General features: G+C 38.4%; 1 protein-coding gene across 4 annotated transcripts in view; it reads left to right on the top strand.

Moving 5' to 3' along the window:
• Positions 1 to 3,109: 3,109 nt before the first annotated feature.
• ace2 (angiotensin converting enzyme 2) overlaps positions 3,110 to 13,653 on the top strand; it is a 38,999-nt gene continuing 28,455 nt past the window's right edge. For 2 of the 4 annotated variants that reach the window (XM_088334241.1, XM_088334238.1), the window contains exons 1-2: positions 3,110 to 3,254; positions 3,894 to 4,060. Coding sequence is in view for 1 of the 4 variants with exons in the window: in XM_088334240.1 (XP_088190366.1) it covers positions 10,309 to 10,407 (99 nt within the window). In the remaining 3 variants the exon portion in view is untranslated. Of the gene's footprint in view, positions 3,255 to 3,893; positions 4,061 to 10,257; positions 10,408 to 13,653 lie in introns of those variants that run through there. The other 2 variants (XM_088334240.1, XM_088334239.1) reach the window with 2 other exon arrangements.

Below are 13,653 nucleotides of genomic sequence, written 5' to 3'. Positions count from 1 at the left end.
CAGTCACGCAGTAGAACACGGAAATAGAGCAGCAGCAAGAGAGTTTACCATAATGAATCAATGGTGCAGAAGTGGAGGAAGCAGGATGAGCTGTTTACGTTTTACATTTTACAGTTATTATGTTATTGCTTTATTGTTATTGTTTTGCACTTGTTATTGTTGTTGCACATTACGAGTGTCACTATATTGCGATTGCACTCACGTTTAATTTACCATAACAGTATCAGACGTTTTTTTGCATGTTGACTAAATGGAGGAAAAGTAAAATGTTATGCCTTGCTGTTGTTCAAAGATGTTAAACATGTGTCACGAAAATGCTTTACCTCAGAGAAAATAATAAAACAGCTGTTTATTCATTTTGGGAGTGAATGGAGTTGTGGAAAGCTTGTTTGTTATCTATTAATAAAGTTTGACTGACCTATCTGACTGTTTTGTTGACATTCCCTTTAGCACGGCACCATCTAATGGTTGCATAACGTAATTACAGCCTCTACTGGAGCCAAGTCAAGTCAAGTCACATTTGTTTATATAGCCCTTAATCACAAAAATGTTTCAGAGGACTGCACAGGATTACAATTAAAAAATTGCACAATTACCTGATCTGAAACCAGCATGCAGCTTATAATGCGGTGCGCCTTAAAGTGCGGAAAATACGGTGTATATATATATATATATATATATATATATATATATATATATATATATATATATATATATATATATATATATATATATATATATATATATATATATATATATATATATATATATAACTTATAAATAACTTATAAATAACCTATGTTTCATGTTCAAGTTGACAATGTCTGTTTGTTTGTGAGTTTGTTCACCAAAGAAAAGAAGGAAGGAGTTTATATGTGACCACAATCTCTCACAGGCAGTCTGGTAGGCTATCCTGGATGTGAAAAATATCCAATAAGCTGACTTTGCATGTTTGGTTCTGTTAATTCTACATTTTAGGTTTCTTTCCATTTTTCTTTCTTTGTGTGTCATCCATCCAAAAATGTAAAAGTAGTTTTGATATGACTACCATCTTTTACAGGCAGCCATGTAGGCTTCCCTAAATGGGTAAAAAGCCAAAAAGGCTGACTCAGCAATTTTGGTTTTGTTCACTGCGCATTTTTTACCCAGGAAGACATTCCACCCTTGGCTCGAAAAAAATTGAATATCACCCCAGATGTGAAAACTTCCAGGGAAAGCTGACTTTCACATTTTTGGTTTTGCTGGCATTTCCAGAAATGCATCCTACTCTACCAGTCCAGAACAAGTTTGGAATATTTATCAGAATATGCCAAATTGGTCAACTTGGCATTTGTTGTTTTGCTCACTCAGCATTTTTATCCCCCAGAAAGACATTCTACTCTCCCGGCCTTGAATATATTGAATATCAACACCAACTTTTCAAGGCAGTCAGTAGGTTACCCCAGATGTGAAAACAGCCTGAGGTATGCTTACTTGGCATTTTCGGTTTTGGTGACTGAGCAGCTTTTGAAGAAAGACATTTTGTACTTTCTCAGGACAGAACAAGTTTGGCTAGGGTTACAATATTTTACAGGCAATCAGGTAGATCACTCTAGAGGTGAAGGACGCTGCCAATAAGGGAAATTCCAAGCAAAAATGCTTTTGCATCTCAACGCAGGTGATTCTCCAATGGCGCACAACCAATCTAGTTTTCTCTTGTGATTGGTCAAGATGATTTTTTCCCTCATGGATATTGTGTTGATGACTTTAAATTTGTTGAGTTGAGTACATAAAAATTGTTTTGTAGTTCATATTTTTCTTGTAGATCTGTAAAAATTGCAATAGATGTTTCACGCGTTTTTCAGGTGTTGTGTGTTTCGTGATTAGTCTTTTTTAAATGTAATGATAATAATAATAATAATTATACCAATAATTATGATAATGATAATAATAACAATAATAATAATGATATGTTCCACTTCAAAGTGCCTTTCAGGACATCCAAGATCACTGTACATAGAGCGGCAAGCAACAATAAAGCAAAAATAAAACACGCAAGTAATAAATAGCAAATAAAAACACAGTAGAGCTATGTGAGGGAGATGATCATCAAAAGGTAAGTCTGACACCAGATTTGAAGAAGGATACACTGCGGAATTCAGGATGTCAGGCAGAAATGAGTTCCAGAGATGGGGGGCAGATCAGCTGAAAGCTCTGCTCCCCATGGAGAAGAGACAAGCAGCAATAATAGTGAGTCTATGTATTTTATAGTTTACTTGTTGTTGTGCTACAAAGTCAGTATTTTTACAGGTTGTTTTATTAGGAATTCTGTGTTGCTTAGGATAAGAAAGGGTCAAAATTTAAATGGGTTAAAAGTTCACTGTAAGAAATAAAATGACGCTATTAGTATTTAGAGAATAGTATCGTTTTTTTAATAGATCAAGTCATTTTGCGCATGATGTCACTTTATTAGTTCTAATCTACCGAATAACGGTACCCTCCAAAAGTTTTTATTTTCTTTATTCTTCTTAATTTTGTTTTTCTTTTCTTTGTTATTTTGTGTTTATTTATTTATATTTTTCTTGCTTTCTAAATGATCTTTTCTCTGTATTTTCTTTCTTATTTCCTTCTTTTTCTTTTCTTTCCCCCTCTTTATTTCCTATTATTACAAGTTGTTTTCCTCTTTTTTTTCTTTTTCATTTTTCTTTATTTGTATTTGTATTTTTGCTTTATCCCACCCTCCCCCAACTTTTTATAAATTGTTGTTATACAAAAATTGGTAATATAAGGATTAAAGCAACAAAACAATCTGCAGAGCCGTTTGGGAACCAAAAGAGCAGACTCTTTTGAGCGAGTCAAGCCGAAAAATCCTGTTCTCTAAAACGAGTCGGGATTCCCATCACTACTGCGATCACCGACTGGCTCACATTCATGGTCTGTCAAGGCACTCAAAAAAGGTTTGTTTTGTTTGGAGGGCCATTTTCAGAAGAAAACCAAACCCAGATATGCTTTCAACCTCTTTGTCTGGTAATAAACCGTTTATGACGTGTCGTGTGCGTAACATTTCCGCCTCGCGACACAGTTTGCTTTATTTTAAAGACGGGCGTTCTTCCACATCCGGTTATGTCCGCGCTGCTTCTGTGTAACTTAATTGCTGTTGAGATTGTCATGATTGTTTTCTGTTATTAGTGTCAACAAATTTGTTCAAACCAAAAAAAACTTACTTCCTGCTGATTTCGACATGTGCCGTGTCAAGTTTGAGTGGGTGACCTGAAGTAAGCTGCTACTATTTAAGTCACTATATGTTTTCTTTTCTATTAAAAAAATGATCAAAAACTATGAGATACCATAAATAGCCTTAAAATGATTAAATCCCTGAAGTGTTCGTCAGTCTTAAAGGGACATTGTTTAGCGCTTTACCGTGGTAAAATAAACGTTATGCTTGAAAAGAAAGCCATATTGATTTGAATAATAAGAAAAATACATCAATTATCACCAAAACCTGCGTTTTTTTAAATACCCGGAGTTCAAGAAATTAGTATTTTCTTTACCTAACGTGAGGCTACCATAAATGTCCTACCAGCACCCTGATTACTTTAATAAAAGTGGGACAAAAAAGAGAAAACAATGGTGTGTATGTAGGTTTTAGATCAGGGAATGGTGAAGTAATAGTCTGTGGTTTTCATGATTGCCGATGCAATTCACCTGTGCCCGCTGAAGGATTTTATACATTTTACTATAAAGTATTTTATACGATTACAAGTTACATTTATTGAGTGCAATGAAGATTTTCACTGAGTGGGCTTCAGGTCACGCTGATCCGAATGCGGAAAGTTTTGTCAAGTTCTGTTGATAACAGGACTCTGACGCTGGACAGCAGGCATTGTTTGGATAAGTTGTTTTGGTTTGTCCAGACAGCGGGACGCTCTTCTCCGACATGGTGGGGCCCACGTGGGGGCTTTCCTGGCATGCCCATGGGAGGACCCGGCATACCAGCTTGCAGAAAAGACGTGGGCCGAGAGAAGAAAGGCCGAAGATCGAGAGAGGAGGCTTGACGGAGACTCAAGCGACACTAATTCGGGTAATTCGGCCATATATTCGATGGAGTTAACTTAGTTAAATTATTTAAGAAATTAAATCTGCCCCTGTGTGGAAAAGACGGTCTCTTGTTCATTTTTCCATCAAGAAACAAGTGCGCATTGTTAGGTGAATGTAGGTTGTGTTTGGTTAATTGAGTCAGATAACTAATTTGAACAATTTGGTAAACGGTACATTATGATATTAAATTCCTAACACCGCTCATCTGGCGCGGACTCTGATTGGCTCCCTGTCCCTATTTAAACCCAGTTGGTCGCCCTTTGTTAGTCCGTCTGCGAATCTCCGGGATATAAGGCAAGCCTTTTTTGACCCCGACTTTTGCCTGTCCCGTTTTTGCTCCCGTTTTTCTCTGGCCACGACCCGTTCTGATCCAGACCACGTCTGCTCCCCCATTCCGGCTTACGACTCGCTTACGAACCCGACCACGTTTTTGCTCTCCTGTCCCGGCTACCGACCCGTTTTTTCCGACACCGCTATCGCTCGCAACGGAAGATCCACTTCCGTGTTCGGATCACGAGCCGAGTACGAGAGCGAACACCGGATCGTGGGCGCAGCCCTTCCTCGTTCCTTCAATGAAACCTGTGGTAAACGTTCTGCAAGTGGGTCCTGTTTCCGTTCTGGTCCTGACAGTGGTTTGCAATAATCCGTGGTCTGTGCAGTCCTTTGAGACTCTTTGTGAATAAGGGCTATACAAATAAACATGACTTGACTTGGTTTGTTCACTTTGAGTCTCCATAGTTAGAAGTCCTGTTGAGCTGCACCACACGGTGCAGCAACATCTAGTGGTCAAATAATACACACTGTCCCTTTAAGTGCCTTTATCGGGATTTGTTACTAGCTTTCACAAAAATAGCAACTAAAATGGTTGGCGCTTTTCTCCTTTGTTTGTGTGGAGCCTTGTTCATTAAAGAACAGTGTTAATTATTTGACGCCTCCTACTGGTGAAAAATATGTATAATGATTCAGAGACGATACTGATTTAATTGACAAGAAAAATACCCTAAACTTTGTTGCACTCAGGACCCAAGCCTTCAAGGGGCCCTAAGCAAAATGAGATTTGGGGCCCCCTATTACTTAATAATTTTTAATCTTACTAGAACTCCAGGGGTGGGCAACTATTTGGAGTCGGGGGCCGCATGTGACATCTTATACTTCTTTAAAAATAGATTAGTTTCATCAAATTGGTTTTGAAACAATTAGAGAAAAATTGTATATTAGGTTCCTGTTTGAAGCACTTCATCTAGTATTCACTTTTGAAGTATTATTGTAGTTTATTTAGTGTTTCTGAAGTCGGATTTTTATTGAAGATCTGTAGTTTTTTGTAGTGTTACTGTGGTTTTACTGTAGTTACTCTTTTTGTAGTATTTCTGAAGTAATTTTTATGTAGTTATTTCAATAGTAGCATTTTTTCAGCATTTCTGGAGTACTTAAGTTGAATTTCGAAAGTGGATTTCTTTTGGTCCTATATCTGTAGTATTTTTGTATTATTACGGTAGTATAATTTTTTTACGATCTCTGTTGTATTTTGTAGTATTTCCATACAAAAATGTTTGTAGTACTGTATATCTCTAGTATTTCTGTCGTATATTTGTAGTATAGAGGTATTGTAGTTTTATTCTTGTAGTATTTTTGTGATGTTTCTACAGGATAATTTTTGTAGTATCGCTATAGGTGTAATTTGCAGTATTTCTGTTGTATTTCCAAAACAGTATCTTAGTACTATTTTTTTTAAATTGTAGTATTTCCACAGTAGTATTTTTTAGTATTTCTGTAATACTTTTGTTGTTCTTCGAAAGTAGATTTTTTTTTTGTATATCTGTAGTATGTTTGTAGTATTTTTGTATTATTACAGTAGTTTTATGATTATAGTATTTTTGTAGTATTCCTCTAGGGTAAATGGTTTTAGCATTTTTGGACTATATTGTATTTTGTAGTATTTCCATATAAAAATGTTTGTCTTATATATGTAATATTGGAGTATTTTTGTAGTACAGAGGTATTGTAGTTTTATTCTTGTAGTATTTTTGTGATATTTCTTTCGGAGAATTTTTGTTGTATCGCTAAAGATGTAATTTGCAGTATTTCTGTTGTAAACCACTTGTAGTAGTATCTTGTAGTAATAAGTCTCTAGAAGTTTTTTTATATCATAGTATTATGTATTGGCATTTTTTTAGTATTTCAGTAAACGTATAACTGATATATTTCTAAGACAGTATTTTAGGACTAGTTTTAAAAAAATTGTAGTATTTCCATTGTCGTATTTTTTTAGTATTTCTGTAACACTTTTGTTGTATTTCGAAAATTGATTTTTTTGTTGTTTATCTGTAGTGTTTTCGTAGTATTTTTGGATTATTACAGTAGTTTTATGATTAGAGTATTTTTGTATTATTACTGCGGCGGCGCAGTGGTTAGCGCTTGTGCGGCACAGTTCATGTCATGGGAACCTGTCGTGGGTTCAAATCCAGCTCCAGACTTTCTGTGCGGAGTTTGTATGTTCTCCCCGTGCTTGCGTGGGTTTCCTCCGGGCACCCCGGTTTCCTCCCACATTCCAAAAACATGCATTTCAGGTCAAAGATTGTCCCTAGGTGTGAATGAGCGAATGAGTTGTCTGTCCCCGTGTGCCCTGCGATTGGCTGGCAACCAGTTCAGGGTGTCCCCTGCCCACTGCCCGAAGATGGCTGGGATGGGCTCCAGAAGCCCCCCCCCCCCCCCCCCCCCCCGGGACCCTAATGAGGATAAGCGGTACGGCTAATGAGATGAGATGAGATTTTTGTACTATATCTGTCGTATTTTGTAGTATTTCCATATAAAAATGTTTGCAGTATATCTGTAGTATTTCTGTAGTATTTTTGAAGTACATGGTTATTTTTGTAGTATTTTTGTGATATTTCTATAGAATCATATTTGTAGGTGTAATTTGCAGTACTTCTGTTGTAAACCTCCTGTAGTAGTATTTTTGTAGTAATATAGTGTAGTAATAATGCGGATCTCTTCTTGGCTCTTGGGATCAATAGCAGATCCAATATCGGAACATAGGGGGAAATTAAATCTGAAAGATATGAGGGAGCAAGTCCGTGCATGATTTTGTATACGACCAACAGAACCTTAAAATCACATCTTAAGCTAACAGGGAGCCAATGCAGGTTAGCTAAAATCGGGGTCATGTGACCAAACTTTCCTGTTTTAGTTAAAAGCCTCGCTGCAGCATTTTGTACCCGCCAAGGAGAGATCCACAGGTTCAAGAGCGTTCTCTTGAACCTGGAATGCTCTTCCCCCTGAGATTTGATCTGCAAACTCAGTGGAAATGTTTACATCTAAGCTTAAAACACACTTCTACTCTATAGTATATGAATAACCTATATATTATGTTGAGAATATCTGTGTATTATTTGCCCTCATGTAGGTTTTAGATCAGTAGACGGTGTCATAATAGTCTGTGGTTTGCAAAAATCTGAGGTCTGTACAACTCTTTGAGACTCTTTGTGATTAAGGGTTTTACAAATAAACATGACTTGTGTTTTTGGAACTATAATTTTGAAGCCTGAAAAATGGCAATATGTCAAAAGGCTCTTGGGGGAAGGGGGGCGTATACTACTTTTGCAAGGCACTGTACAGATGCCGCCCACCCTTTCACGTTGACCGTATCCCGTCACGTGAAGAGAAGTTAAAGGCAATGGTGTGAAATGATGATATCATGCTGAACGGGAGGCCCGTTGGCTAAGCCGTCCTGGTGCCTGTTCCATTCACCAGGATTCGCTTATAGCCTGCAGGCTCAGTCGCTATAGAGACGTCTGAGGGAAATCTGCTGCGGAAGCAAAATTGAAGAATTAACTCACAGCTGATTGACAGCAAAGCGTTCGGCCCATCCCGGACAACATTCCACCACCTACGCCATTGGTCGGGAATCCTTTTGACTCAAAAAGCCACGGGAGCAAAATATTTCGATTTGTCTTTCTTTGAGAAGAAGGGATTTTACACTTTGGCAACAATTAATGGGCAACAGGCGGTGATGATTGATGGGCAGAACCAGGAAGTGAGATAGCAGTCCCACCGATGGCGTGGCAGCAGCATGGCAGGAAATTGAGAACTTCCGTAAATTCGGACTATAGAGCCACCTGGTTATAAGCCGCATGCGCCCACATTTAAACATGTAACACAAACACATACACAAAATTAACCCAAACCCGGCTTCAAGTCCCGCGATTGAAACTAAATGTCCTTCATTAAAGTACACAGTCCAAAAATCACAGACGGCAAAATGAACGGAAAATGATACCGGTACTTAAGGTTTGATGCAGACCTGCAGAGTCCAGGTCCTGTTGAACGTAATCCAAGGAAAAAAGTGTATATTTCCAAAGGTAAGGGTGGGAAAAATATGTCAGATGAACACATTTACTCACGCAACTCCTTTTTCTTTAACCAACTTTTTACCCCCTCTTCTTTCCTTGTCTGTACCTCACCTTTAGCGGTCCCCACTTAAATTCGGGACCCCGCGTTTGTTCCGCCCCTCATTTTTCGTTCACCCGTATCAGAATAAGTGTCTAAAATAAATACAAATAAATACATTACAAAAATATACAGTTGCAAATACATATTATACATGGGTTACACATATTTACAAAGAAAGACAGTACACGGAGAGAGTTTTCAAAGCTTTAATAATAATAATATAGCTTTGACAGAGCAGTTAATGGTAGCAACACTCGAGCGCCGCTAGCGGCCGTTAGAAAAATTACATAAATTGGCCGCATCACTGAATAAGCCGCAAAAAAGTAGCGGCTTATAGTCCGGAATTTACGGTGTGTGTTACGGTATATATAAAAGACAATGCCACCCCAAGGCTACACATGCCGTAACACTTTGACTTCGTATACACTGAAATTGAAAAGTTATTGACAAGTTTACAAGGTTCATCAATTGATCTCTTAGCCAGATGAGCCATAACTGGCTCCTGAGCTGTACATTCCCAAAATCAAGGGTGGCAAAAGCAATCACATTTTATCATCTGAGATATTTCCTTCAGCAACTAACAATTAACAAGTTTACCAGCTGCATGGATTCATCTTTTTGTAGATTTTCCAACACTTTAAAGCAGGTGTGTCAAACAGGCATCAAGCAGGCCAGATTAGGCCCGCTAAGGGATTGAATCCGGCCCGCGAGACAACGATGAGGGAAGCGCAAGAGAAAAATAAACTGCAGGTTGAAGTATGTCCACTTGATATTGCCAAAGCCAGGTGCCACTCACAAACGCTGTACTTGTATTTCTCTCTCTCTCCCTCTTTCTTCCTTTTCATCTCACTCTCTAATTGTTTTTCACTATCTCTCTCTCTTTTTCTCTTTCTTTGTTCCTCTTTGTCTCGTTCTCACTGTGTTTTTTTACTTTTTGCACTCTTTTTCTCTTTTCTCTCTTTTCTCTCATTCTTTCTCTCTCTTGCTTTCACCTTCTCTCTTTCTCTCCTTCTCTCCTTTTTTCTTTCTATTTCTCCTTGGATATTATTCCTTGTCTCTCTTTCTTTCCCCTCTCACTATCTCTCTTTTGTTTCTCACCCTCTCTTTTTCTCTATCATCTCTCTCTCTTTCTCTTTCTTTGTTGCTCTTTATCTCTTTCTCTCTGTCTTTTTACCTTCTTTTGCTCTCTGTGTTCCTTTTCTCTTGCTTTCTCCTTCTCTCCTTCTTTTTAACTTTGGATTTTGTTCTTTCTCTTTCTTTCCCCCTCTCTCACTATTTCTCTTTTTATCTCTTTTGTTTCTCACACTCTCTCTTTCTATATCTCCCTTTCTCTTTTTCTTTGTCCCACCCTCTCTACTTTTCTCCCCTCTCTTTCTCTTTTTTGTTTCTGTCTTTTTTTTCTTTCTCCTAATCTACTAGTTTGGCCCCCGAGAGAAAGTTTGTTCTGTCGTGTGGCCCCCGACATAAAATGAGTTTGACACTCCTGCTTTAAAGGGACAGTGTGTATCTTTTGACTACTAGATGTCACTTTTTTGGGTGGGGGTTACCCTTAGAAGCAAGATGGCGGACAATCGTGCTCCTTCTAAGTGAGTCTCATGTAATGCACAGTTCTTGACCTAGGAATTTATACAAAATGCATATTTATATTATATTCCATGTATTTTTGCCTTTGATTTAAATCAGCACGTTTTTTTTTCCATAAATTAAACTTTTTACCACTGTGATCTGCAGGTAAAGGGACAGTGTGTAAAATTTGCCCACTAGGTATGGCTGTATCATCTCATGCAGTCAAAAAACGAATGCTACAACACACAAGGAACAACACAGACTTTCAAAGGGTTTTGGTTACACCCTGTAGCAGCAAGATGGCGGACATGTCAGGTGAGAGTCATCTTACGTAAAATAAATAATTTTGTTTGAAAAATCCACAACTGTATGACAGTCCATTATAGTTTGCGTACTATTCAAATCAATATTGTTTTTTTAATGAAAAAAGTGAAAAATTGCTGTATACTTAAACAACCAACGCTAAAAAAGCCATAGATAGATAGATAGATTCCCTTTTTATATCTTTTGTTTCTCAAACTCTATTTTTCTCTCTCTCTCTCCCTTTCTCTTTTTTTTTTCGTCCCACCCTGTCTTCTTTTCTCTCCTCTTTTTCTCTTTTTTTCTTTCTGTCTTTTTTTCTTTCTACAAATCTACTAGTTTGTACCCCGAGAGAAAGTTTGTTCTGTCGATAGATAGATAGATAGATAGATAGATAACCTACAACGAAGACATTTTAAAAAGACGACAGATGTGTGAAGTTATTTTATTTTAAATACTTTTCTTTGCTGTCTTGCAAATGAAGATACTGTTAAAGACTGCGTTACCCACAAAGGCCAGAAGAGAGCGCCATCTTTTCTCGTCGTTCATAAAAAACAAGTGTTTTCTTTTAATGAAATAGCTTTTGCTGATAATGGATTACAGCAATAAATACAGTACTGCAAGTCTCTACCCTTCGGTTCTCTGTTATCATCTTTTAAGTCTTAACAGGGCTCTTTCTGTTTATGATACAATGAAATAGCTGATAAGGACTTGCTGTATTATGTTTCCTGTTTCTTGTCATCGCAGGGTCATAATGGCCGATTATGAGACTCAGATAGGATACATCAATATAATCAAATTGTGATTCCATTGAAAAATATGGGTAAAGAAATGTGTTTTTCTGACAGATTTGCTTTGGTCTGAGTGGCATGGAAGCTAAAAAAGAAAACTTTACCCTAGTTTCACCCGTATCCTATTATGTTAATAGTTCATATATTCTAAACTAAGGGTGTCAAACATGTGGCTCACGGGCCACATCAGGCCCGTCTAGGGTTTTAATCTGTCCTGCGACATAATGGCGAGAAAGAGCACAAGAGAAAAAAGAGCTGCAATTTTAAATATGTCCAAATATTGTCGAGAAAGGCTAGATTCACACAGATTTTTTTTTGTATCCGATCTGTTGAAGTTTGTCTAAATGGCACAAATCTTATTTTTTCATACTTTCATAACCCATCTTTCGGAATGTGACTTCTGTCTAAACTAAACCGTCAAGGCGCATTGCTCATTTTTGTATCGTCAATGTTGATTGTTCCCTGGTTATTTATGGTGCATTAGCGCAACCTGCTGGACACTTGGAGTAACTACAGGTTTCTTTTTGTCTACGAACGACTTTCAACTTAATGGGTCTGTGTGTGTTATTTAACTCTTCTTAAGAGAAGAAAAACATTTCATTCACATACCTGTCAACCTCCACAGCTCCATGCCCTTACAAACTGTTGTATTTTCCCTTACAAAATACAAAATAATCTTCCACCATATTTTTTTTTCAAACGTGTTTATTTATGTAGTTGAACATGTTATATTGTACATGTCTTTCGTTATATCATATATATTGTTATTTAACATTTTGTTGTGAGATACTGAGTTGCTCGACAGGAATGAGGTTTATTATCAAATAGAAGTTCAAAAATTAAGTAGCTTGGACGTTCACTGTAGAAGGAAAAAAATACATGCATATATAATTAAGTAGAATAATACATTTTCTTATTCGAATTATGAATTCATTTTCTGCATTAAATTATTGTTGGTAATATACTGATTAAAGGGATAACAACAAACCTGTCTTTTTTCATTTTCTCCTTTTATACTTCCTTTTTTTCTTAACTTCTTTATACAACATAATAATTCGTAACATAATGCAAGTGAGCTGTTGGAGAGCCGGCTCTCTTCAATGAGTTGAGCCGAAAAAGCCGGTTCTCTAAAAAGAGACGGACTTCCTTTCGCTACATCAAACCGCTCGCTTTCTTTGCAACGAAAAAAACGATACCGAGATAGAGGCTTCCGCGGCGAACTCGTTTGACATGATTGATTTGCCGTTTCGTGATAGTCTGTGTATACCGTGTGGTACCCCTAATTGACAAATTTGCGTTTTTCCGTACAGATTTTCTCGTACGTCGTACACGTCTTAAAATGCATAGTAAACGTACTTTGTACGGCAAAACCGTACAGGTTGACAGGTATACATTCATTAAAAAAATAATAGACAGGAAGGGGCCTAGTGATCACGCCTGGTACTCACTAGTTTAATTTTATTATATTTTTGTTTTATTGTTTTATCGTCTTATCGTCTACACGTACTATTTTAATACAGCACTTTGAGTGGAAATTTATTGCCTAAAAATTGATTTGATTTGAATTATTTTGCACGTGGGTGGCACGGCGGCTGAGTGGTTAGCGTGACTGGGGAACAGTTATGATGTCCGGAGTTCAAATCCAGCTACCAGCCTTCCTCTATGGACTTTGCATGTTCTCCCCGTGCTTGCGTGGGTATCCTCCGGGCACTCAGGTTTTCACCCACATTCCAAAAACATGCATGTCAGGTAAATTGGCCGGTCCAAATTGTCCCTAGGTGTAAATGAGCGAGTGAGTGGCAACCAGTTCAGGGTGTCCCCTATCCACTGCCCGGAGATGGCTGGGATGGGCTCCAGCACCCCTGCTACTGAGGATAAGCAGGTGCAGATAAGGGAAATGGATAGTTTGAACATAGGCTCATATTTAACACTACATCTACCCCTTGGGGGGATATAAATATGTCCCCCAATTTCAACTCACAATTCTCACACTACGGACCTGGTGAGCCTAGAAGAGGTCTGTTTTTTGTCCACTTTTTGCTGTAGTGGCTACTGAGCCTCTTCTGGTCGGTTTTGGGTTGTTGGGGTCCAGCAGTCTCCCTGCTGCATAATTTTCTGCTTAGTCTCCTTATAGCCTCAACTTGAAGATAATACGCCTCCAATGAAGCCTGACATGGAGTTGGCCTGGATGCCTCTGCAGGGCAGCTTTGGGGAACTAGATGGCAGGTTAGGCTTTAAGGGGGTATGCGGGATTTGGGATTCCGGGTCCCGTCCTGGTGGGGTGGCGTCGTGGCTGGGTGGGTGGTGTAAGTGGGGGCTGGTGCCGTGAGTGTGGGGGCGCTGTGGATATGGGCTGGGATGTGGCTGGGGCCGTTGAGGGTTGCAGGGATCAGCCAACTCTGTCCCTGGTGGTCCCGGTGGCTTTGCTCTGGGCACCAGAACTGCTTCTCCGGCAGGTGTTACTGTCCGG

This window comes from Urocampus carinirostris, chromosome 4 (genome assembly GCF_059441175.1).
Source record: "Urocampus carinirostris isolate Australia breed hairy pipefish chromosome 4, RoL_Ucar_1.0, whole genome shotgun sequence".
Classification (NCBI taxonomy): Eukaryota; Metazoa; Chordata; class Actinopteri; order Syngnathiformes; family Syngnathidae; genus Urocampus; species Urocampus carinirostris.
This window is presented reverse-complemented; position numbering and strand designations above follow the sequence as displayed.